Below are 10,099 nucleotides of genomic sequence, written 5' to 3' on the forward strand. Positions count from 1 at the left end.
GGCTATCGCTAATTCCGGGCCAGCACTGGCACCTTTAGTGCGGGTTTCTTACAACTGCCCCCCCTGAAAGGGCCGCTGTCCCAGCGGGCCCAAAAAATCGTAGGGTAATCGTAGGTAGTTCGCGGTATTAACCGACATCGAATGTTGTTGTCCTGTGAGATTGTGGAGCTGCGCCTGTGGTCGAACCGAACCCAGCCCCCGCCCTCGAAATTCTTGCGATTCTGCAGCGTATTGAGGACGCTCAGAAGGAAATGAATGAAAAAATGGAAAAAATGGTGATGCGGATGGGGGAGATGGCCCAGAATATTGAATGCTTGGAGACGACGTTTTATACAGTATGTATATCCAAAGAGATTTCACTAGATAATCACTAACAAATCGTAGCTTGTAGGAAGGATTGGCAAAATTGAAAGGGAATTTGGAATCATGGAGGAAAATTAAATTGCAGATGGCGTTCTGAGGGGTTCTTTGCTTTTTCCTTCTGATCAGAGTTCGAAATCGTAACGTAGCCTCATTAAACTCCTAAAACCTTGTAGGATAAAAAGGAGAAGAGTGCCACTAAGCTTCAAGAACCCTTTGGGGTTCGAAGCGCAAACGTAGATAAGTAGAAACTCCAAAACCCTTTAGGGAAAAAATAGGAGAACTACTAATGTCGTATTCTAGAACGTTTCTTCTTAACAAGGGGTCGATTTCGATTTACCTTCTCATATTCTTCGAGAAGATTGCGGGAGTTCAAAAGATTCTCAGGAGGTTCCCAGGTGTTCTCAGTATTAGGATATCCTTCCCACTTAACAAGATATTGCTCCTTATTGCGGTGCAATCGTTTATCCAAAATAGCTTCAACAAAATACTCCGTTCTGCCTTCGAGTAGGATACCAGGAGGTTTCTTAGGTTCTTCACCCGGTCGCTGGTAATAAGGTTCTAACAGGGTAACATGGAAGACAGGGTGCATAGATCCAAAGGTTCTCGGAAGATCTAATCGATATGCTTGCGATCCGATGGTGTTCAGAATTGTAAACGGTCCAAACCATTTATCTTCAAGCTTGCGGCATGGTCTAGAAGTTGCTATATTCAGGGAAGATAGGAGAACTGGATCTCCAATGGCAAAGGTTTTATCCTGATGCCTTCTGTTATAGTATTCCGCTTGCTTTTCGAAAGACTTTCGGACAGTAACTTGAAGCTTGCTCTGTATTTCTTGTAATTTCTCAACCCTTGCTGTAGCTAAGGGTTCTAGATCAACAGAAGTTGCAGATTCAGATTCTTTATCAATCACCCCTCTCGGTGGAACAGGATCGTAACCTAGTAGTGCTCGGAACGGTGGCATGCCAATAGATGCCTGGGAAACAGAATTGTAGGCAAATTGTGCCTGCGGAAGCAGATCCACCCAGTTATCCTGGTGGTAGTTCGAGTATGCTCGTAAGTAGTTCTCTAAGGTTTGGTTCTGGCGTTCCGTTTGCCCATCGGTTTGAGGGTGGAATGCCGTACTCAGATTGCGCTTAACTCGTAAATAATAACAGAATGTTGACCAGTAGTGACTGGTAAACAACTTGTCTCTATCAGATATGATAGACGAAGGCGAACCGTAATCGCTTAGAATAGTATCTATGAACAACTCTGCAAAATCAGGAGCAGTAATTGAAGTCATGCAAGGAAAGTACTTAGCTAGCTTAGTATAGCGGTCTAGTATGACCAAAATACTATCATAAGTGATTCCCTTTCGAACTACTGGTGGGTAATCCGACAATGAAATCCATGGCAAGAGAACTGAACGGCCTAGTAGGCACAGGAATTTTGGCAAGTTGCCCGTATGGCTTATGCCTCTTAGCTTTAACATGCTGGCAGATATCACACTCTCTGACGTACGTTTCGACGTCTTTTAGGAGCGTATTCCAGTAATACTTGCGACGTAGAAGCTCTAAGGTTCTGGCAATACCAAAGTGGCCTGCCCAGGGGTCATCATGATGAATTCGCAACAACTCCTGGGTGATTGCTTTGCTAGGGGGAACGTAGATAGCATGATTGCGATGTAGAAGTCCACGATCTTCATCTACTCGCCAGATGATCGAAGGATCTCCGGATGTATCGGAGGCTTCTCTAAGAATCCCAGGCTCCGCGCTATTCTCAACTTCTTGGCTTCGGGCTACAGTAAAGGCGTCCCTCTCCTGCAGTTCCTTAATGAAGTCTAGAAGCCGATTAGTAGGCGGTTCGTGGCCTGTTTCGTCCTCAGCAGCTCTTACCACTGCTAGACGTGGCACGAGAAGTTCATGACCTTCAGTGCCAGTTCCAAAGGAACCTCGGAAACAAGAATACTCTGCAGAACAATCTGAGCTTCCCCGTACCGAAGGCGACTCGGTATCTACTAAGCTGTTCTGACTAGAGCCATGAAGTCCCTGGCGGATCTTTTTCTGTAGTACCAGCAGCATGACAGCTTTGGGTCTACATCCCCAGGGGAAATGACATAGTCTGGACGTCTTGAAGGTGGATCGGCGGGGTTTAGCCGTCCTGGTCGATAGACCACATAGAAATCATAAGCAGATAGCTCTTCCGCCCAATGCGCCTGGCGGTTGTTCAAGCTTTTGTTACAAAGAAAGTATTTCAGATTATCATGGTCGGTTATGACCTGAATTGGGTACGGATTGCCTTGCAGATAGTGCCGCCAGTGGCGAAATGATGCCACTATAGCCAGAAGTTCCAAATCATGGGTGTCATAGTTCCTAGAAGCTCCAGAAAGCTTCTGTGAGAAAAATGCGATGGGCCTCCACTCTTTTCTTCGAGTAGGCACCGAATTACAGATGTTTTGGCTTCGTTCAGATGCTATTTTCATAGCTTCCTGGTAAGTTTCTGGTGGTGATTCAAGGCGTTGAGATAGAATGCCAGCAATACCATCCTTGCTTGCATCCGTTTCGACTTGGGTTTCCTTCCGCGGGTCATAATGGACCAGTAGAACAGCTTGTGCAAATGTTTCTTTCAGGTTTACAAAAGCTTTTCTTGCTGAATCACTAAGTAAGAACTTAGTTTGCTTGTCCTTAGCATTTCGAAGGAGATCCGTAAGAGGTGCGGCTATCCGTGAGAAAGCATATATAAATCTTCGATAGAAGTTTGCAAATCCTATGAAAACTTGAATATCTCGGATATTTTTAGGTTCTGGCCAACTTAGAATGGTTTCGACTCGGTTTCGATCCATGGCTATACCGGTAGGTGATACAATATAGCCAAGGAACTCAACCTCAGTGGTGAAAAAGGTGCATTTGCTTTCCTTAGCATAAAGTCGATATTTCCGTAAACGTTCGAAAATTAATCGGAGGTGTTTCGTATGATCTTCGGTATTTTGGGAATAGATAAGGATGTCATCGAGATAGACAATACAGCAGATATCAACAAGGCCTTTCAACACCTCATTGATATAAGATTGGAATGTAGCAGGGGCATTACAGAGCCCCATAGGCATAACACGGAACTCATAACTGCCGTATCGGGTTCGAAATGCAGTCTTCCATTCATCCCCTTCTGCTATCCGTATGCGATAGTAGGCATCTCGGAGGTCTATCTTAGAGAAGATGATGGCGTTCTGTAATCGATCTAACATTTCTTCAATGCGAGGAATTGGATATCGATCCTTTATAGTGATCTTGTTAAGGCCTCGATAATCTACGCAAAGGCGTAGAGTTCCATCCTTTTTTCTTTGCGAATACGATAGGTGCAGCAGCGGGGCTCTTTGTAGGACGAACCCACTGCCGTGACAGCATCTCTTCTAGATATTTGCGTAGGGCATCTAGTTCTGCTATCGAAAGATTGTATAGAGGTCCGTAAGGGGGTTCCTTTCCATCTTGTAATCGAATATGATGTGATATGATGGGGTTCTCATCCAACTTGGCTGCTGCTTCAGCAGAAAAGATGTCCTTAAATTCAGTTAAAAGATCTTGTAGATTTTGAGGTAAGGTAGTCTCGTTAATAGAACATAGTCGTTCCGAAGAAGATTCGGTGTTGCCGTCCCAAAAGTAGAGTGGTGTTGTAGATGTTTCTTGCATAGAACGAATAAATTCTTCTGGTTCTGCTATTTCAATCCTAGTATCTCCGATTCGATGTCGCCATGATAGTGCTTTCCAATCGATCAAAGGATTAACTGTTCTTAACCAAGGAAGACCTAGATAAAGATCCTCATCTGCTAGGTTAACTGAATGGAAACTAAGTTTGCTCTCTCGAGTTTCACCTAGCCCATCGGTGGCTCTTTGAGTAGCATTAACGATGCCATATCGGTATCCTCGTCGTCCGTCAGGATATTGCACTTGAGATGGTGGTCCAATCCGTTTCCATCCTTTTGAAGTGGCGTAAGTGTGAGAGATATAGTTGAAATCTGCTCCAGAATCGACTAGGCATCGAATCGGCTCAGGACCACTAGGGGTGTCTAGTTGGATAGTGATATACATGCGGAATCTACCATCTAGTCACTCCTCATCCTCCTTGAGTCTCTGTGATATGAGCTATCACAGGTGTCGGTTTCGGTTTACCAGTGGTTTGAGTTCGTTTTCCTTTCTTAGTACAATCCCTAAGGATATGACCTGTCTCCCCACAGAATAGGCAAAGATTGTTATTCATACGGTGCTGACGTTCTTCTATGGTGAGTTTTCCAGCTGAGGTTAAATTTCGTTGCGCCTTCGAAGGGGAACCATCAGAGTATCGCTTGGTTCCACGCTTATTGTCATTCTCTCTATTCTGTGAAAAGGACTCTTGCTTGTTGTTGCTCCTCCTAGTATGGCCCTTGTAAACGGCTTGAATTCGAGCAACTAACGCAAGTAATTCGGCTTGATTAGTAGGGGGATCATGGTGAGTTTGAATTTGATCCTGTATCGTGGTTGGCAACTTAGCAAAGAATAGCTGAGCAAATAATTTTTCCGGATCGGTTGCTAGACCATCGCGAATCTCATTAAATCTGGAGGCAAATTGTTGCACTGGCTGTTCCAGTGGGCACTTCAATTCCTCAAAGCGAATCGCTGCCGTAAAGCCACGGTTGCGTACATCCTCCAGATCGTTATGCAGGAATTCCTTAAAGTCCTTCCATGAAAAAGGTTGATTTAACCTTTCGAGCTCTTTCTCTTTAGTAGCCCAAGTGGTTTCGATTGTTTTCCGTAACCAACCCGAAGCATAAACGATCTTGACCTCATCGGTATCATACTGAGTTGGATTCAACTTGTATATACGTTCGAGAGCTCGTATGAATATATTATATTCATGTAGATTACTGCCATAATAGGCAGGTGGATCGGCAAGTCGGATTTCCCGCCGGTTTGCTGAGGCAGATACTGCTGGTGCTGATTCAGCGATCACTGATCGAGGAGTATTCGTAGGTTGTTCGGCCTCAGACATGATGATCAAGATGCTCGGTCCTTGTAAAGGTAAGGGATAGAGCGGATCAAACTGTAAGCAGCGATGTTGGAAATGGCTGCTTATATTTCGGTTGGTCCTTAGGACTCTACGAGGATCAAGCAGTAGGAGATAATACGGTGATATATCGGAGAGGATTCGGATCAAGTAGTTAGATATTGAGGGTGTAGAACGTAGGGGTCAGATTATAACAGAATGATCCGCTGGTCCCTAGAAGGTTGGACCAGCTGCTAGCTATATACACACAGTATCATAAGCAGATCGAACTTGCTATGATGTAGATGGCGTAGTATGATGCAAGTGGCAAGATAATGCCTTGATTTCAAACTTGATATGACGTTGGTGGTGCTATGTTCGGCGATGTCATATCCTGATATGACGTTGGTGGTGTTATGTTCGGCGATGTCATATCTTTAGGGCTATCGCTAATTCCGGCCTAGCACTGGCACCTTAGTGCGGGTTTCTTACATAAAGTTATTAATATGTTGAAAGAACGATATGAATTCAGAGCAGCATTCATAAAACAAAGACATTTACATTTAGTCATTTAACTGTATGAATTGAGAAAAGCTGTATATAAATTTCAATGCAAAATGAAAGAAATTTTTATAAATTATTTACAGACTCTTCTTTAATAGCTGTAAGTTATGATTAAATTCATTATAATTCTTTAAAATGTAGCAAGCAGCAATAAAGAAGCTCAGATTGGTTATTTATACAGATGCAGTAAAAAGAGCCTTGAAATAGAATAGAATGAATGAAGCTGTAATTGCTTGTTTATTTTGCTCAAGCCTTTCTATACAGGCCGTTGCAGCAACGCGGGCGGTCACGTGGCATCACGTGAGCGTAACTTCTCATTGACCTATCAGAGCGCAGGGATTCAGCCAATCAGGGCGCGAGAATGCTTTCCTAATCCGGATGACCGAAAGAGGAAATTTTCTGGCACGAAAAGCCTATATATATTGCTTCACTCGCTACGCTCGCTCCGCAAATAAACTAATTCCTTTTGTTTGGAATGGTTTCCTGGGGTGGTCTGGAATGGCTTTCGGTATCTCAGGGATCAAACCAAATAATGTTGTAGTCAATCAGCTATTTGTGGTAATTGCATCCGTCGACATCACCTATTCAGTAATTTTCAGTCCACTTCCTCGTTTATATTTTCGGGTCAAAGGAACATCTTAACATGTACGTCTCTATTTCGCAAATGTTAGGGTCCATTGAACTTTTCATCCTGGGCAATTTTAGGTTTGATTGATATTTAACTTCTGGATTTGCCGTCGTTGGCCGGGATGGTGGCAGAGCTATAACTACATTACGTCTGCTGCTTTATGTACAGCGCTAGTGCTTGCGACTATTGCTATTCTTCTCTCTGACTTTCCCGAAAGTGGAATTTCCGAGCTGGTGGGGAAAGCGTGTGCCATATTAGACTCCTGTAAGAGAAACCTGGTTTCGATGGGTCGGCTGAAATGAGACTGACGAGTTTTCCGTCCTCTCTCACGATTATTCTTATAAAGCAATGCTGAAAGCAGTACGCGAGGGTGAGAAGTTTGATCCAATCACTTGGAAATTATGAAGGGTTAAATCAGAGCGGTCGTCATTTTTATCATCATTGCTTTATTTCCCCCCACCACTCTCGTTATCTTCAAGTTAATCCAGCTGGATTTTCTCTTTATATCATGGTAAGTCGGAAACCTTTGAATTTAACATGAAACTTTCAGAAGCTGTGGAGGCCGGAAAATACCGAATCTCTTTAAAGTGACGCCTAATGTTTCGCGCGTAAATTGATAAGCGCGCGCTAATAAGATGGCGCAGCTGCTTGGAATATTAAGGTTTTGTTAAAAGCGGCTAAATTGCAACGTCAAGTTGGGAGCTTCCAAGCTCTCACCCAGCCTTTCCTTGCTACATGCGCCGGTGTGTTCACCCACTATGGATGGATTTGATGAAGAAACATTCAAAAAGTTCTTCCCCAGCGGCTTTGGGAAGCAGGATAAGTCCACTAATGTAGAAGCCCAGATTGATCGGACAAAACGAACTGAGGTGAAATCAAAACTCCGATCAAAATTCGAGGATAAGCCTAAATATGGCAACGATGATGATGGCGAAGAAAAAGAACGGAAAGCAGTTCCTACGATTTCAGAAGCTGATTTAAAGTCAAAAGGAAATTCTAAGTCAGAGTCAGAGTCAGAATCAGACAACTCGGAGGATTCCGAAGATGAATTTCCAACATCACATGAACTCACTTTCAAGACACATGAGCGCGCGGTGACGACTATAACCCTTGATCCCTCAGGATCGCGAATGATAACTGGCTCAACAGATTGCACGATAAAGCTCCATGATTTTGCCTCTATGACGCCGACCACTCTTCGCGCATTCAAATCTGTAGAACCGTCCGCAAAAAAGCAGTCCGCAGCATCAGAAATCCACCCGGTCCATGTCGCACGATTCAACCCGTTGTACCCAAGCCAAGTTCTGGTCATATCCGCAACACCTCAAGCAAAAATCTTCGATCGCGATGGCGACATGATCACGGAATTTGTCAAAGGGGATATGTACCTTAGGGATATGCGCAATACTAAAGGCCACATCTCTGAAATCACGAGCGGGGCGTGGAGTCCTACAGACTATAATTTATGTGTTACGGCTGGAACGGATAGTACGTTAAGGATATGGGACGTAAATGTGGGACGATCGCAGAAAGAAGTTATTGTGCACCAGTCTCGGGTAGCCGGGTCCGCGGGCAGGACCCGGATGACTGCGGTGGCTTGGGCCACACCACTGCAAGGAGGTAGCAATATTCTCGTTGCCAGTGCTCTTGATGGGAGCCTAGTGATGTGGAGTGGCGATGGTCCATTCTTGAGGCCAAGCGCTCAAATTCAAGGAGCGCATACTAAAGATACTTGGACAAGCGGTCTTGATATTAGCCCTGATGGGCGGCTAGTCGTCACCAGAGGAGGGGATGATACTATCAAACTCTGGGATACGAGAAAGTTCAAAACTCCCATCACAACTGTGTCTCATATTTCTGGATCAAAATATTCCCACAACGCGAATATTATGTTCTCACCTAGCGGAGCGAATATCATCACCGGCAGCGAAACTGGGGACCTCCATATCCTGAATCCTGCAACCCTAAAGCCGGAGCTTTCTACACCAGTCACACCAGGGTCTCCTCTTATTTCAGTACTTTGGCACGAGAAACTGAACCAAATAGTTGCTGGTTCTGCAAATGGAGAGACGCACGTGCTATACAACCCATCAATGTCTCATAACGGCGCAGTCCTTGTTATGTCGAAAGCGCCAAAACGGTGGCACGTGGACGATGATCCAAATATTTCCACAGATTTATCCCTTGGCCTCACCGCAGACAGTGCTACAGGGCAAATTGCCTCTGGTGCTTCCTTCTCCAGCCGACATCCGACAATCGGACTCACTGCCTCGGGCCGATCGCGAGATCCACGTCGACCTCACCTACCCAACAAAACTCCCTTCGCGCAAAGCCAGCCGGACGAGAAGCATATCAAAGAAAATATTCCGCTTAGCTCCATGAGAGACGAGGACCCACGTGAAGCACTACTTAAATATGCAGAGAAGGCAGAGAAAGAGCCTGTATTTACAAAAGTATGGAAGGAAACACAACCCAACCCTATCTTTGCAGAGCTGAGTGAGGAGGAAGATGAAGAGCGGAAACCGGAGCGGAAACGGGTGAGGCGAGATTAAAACTTTTGGACGACTTTAGCTCTGTTCTTCAATTTTTTCTGCAAGAGGATACTGATGGCGTCAGGCGTTTTAACTGCGTACCATTGTAAAATGATAATAAATGTACTTTGTTGGCTTCAGATTTGGCTTGTTAGCAGACAATTTCCGTCCTAATGACCTAGATACCCGTTTCAATGATAAATGATTGGTTTACTTTTAAGTTTGCTGATGGAGAGTCATCATACGGAGTATATGTTCTCCGCTTGCCAAGGCCCAACCAATAGTGGCTTGATCCACCACCAGCCTCATCAGCTTCCAACTTTCTGACAGCTCCTGAAGCTTGCTCAGATCTGTCAAAAGTCCTGACATCTAAGGAAATATGGCTTGTTTATCTTTGGTAGAATAGGCAATATAGGGATATAAGTCATTTATTGAGACTTTCAAACAGATTAATCGAGAGTAACCACCGCTCCTCCCGCACGCCATACGCCTCACTCCTTTTCTTCACTCATCTCGGACCTACCTCCCTTTTCAGACGCCCACAGTCGCACTCTAGCAATGATTTGTACCTTGCATGTGATAGCTGCAAATCTTCTACTCCATCGATGAAAGAAAACACCAGTTCCCGAATACCACATAGTACCGTTTACACGCAACCATCTTACACGCAACCATCGTGTAGCGCGACTTCACCCTGGAGAGCTGATGTGTGGGTAGATTGTTGAGGTGATCAACGATACCGATCGCTCTTCAGCCAAGCCATTACTGCGACGACAGCCAATGCGAGCTTTACCCCGGCGAAGGCGGGTAAGTGATTACGGCAGAACCCAAAGGCAGCCGACTTCTGGTTGAAAGGGAGGCTAGGAAAAACCAAGAGGGGTATCTCCAATATATCTTCGCTCCTCTCAAAGCTCCCTTTTCCGTCGTACGCCCTGTAGCACGATATTAGAATAGAAGGGTCGAAAATGATGGCAATTGGGAATTTCAGTTGGCATTTCCCCCTCACATTTCCTCCTTT

At 44.8% G+C, this 10,099-nt stretch overlaps 2 protein-coding genes across 2 annotated transcripts; one reads left to right on the forward strand and one right to left on the reverse strand.

The window, feature by feature from the left end:
* Nucleotides 1-646: 646 nt before the first annotated feature.
* HCAG_02873 (hypothetical protein) lies at nucleotides 647-5,364 on the reverse strand (the record flags this gene model as incomplete). Its single annotated transcript, XM_001542652.1, has 7 exons — nucleotides 647-1,602; nucleotides 1,727-2,162; nucleotides 2,441-2,991; nucleotides 3,193-3,616; nucleotides 3,729-4,441; nucleotides 4,599-4,784; nucleotides 5,136-5,364. 7 exons carry the CDS (start codon nucleotides 5,362-5,364, stop codon nucleotides 647-649), a joined length of 3,495 nt encoding a protein of 1,164 aa, XP_001542702.1.
* Nucleotides 5,365-7,308: 1,944 nt separating this feature from the next.
* HCAG_02874 (conserved hypothetical protein) lies at nucleotides 7,309-9,102 on the forward strand (the record flags this gene model as incomplete). The annotated part of the gene is made up of 2 exons (XM_001542653.1): nucleotides 7,309-8,038; nucleotides 8,213-9,102. The coding sequence occupies 2 exons, from the start codon at nucleotides 7,309-7,311 to the stop codon at nucleotides 9,100-9,102; spliced, it is 1,620 nt and encodes a 539-aa protein (XP_001542703.1).
* Nucleotides 9,103-10,099: the final 997 nt, after the last annotated feature.

The sequence above is a fragment of the Histoplasma capsulatum genome, genomic scaffold, assembly GCF_000149585.1.
Source record: "Histoplasma capsulatum NAm1 scaffold_2 genomic scaffold, whole genome shotgun sequence".
NCBI lineage: Eukaryota > Fungi > Ascomycota > Eurotiomycetes > Onygenales > Ajellomycetaceae > Histoplasma > Histoplasma mississippiense.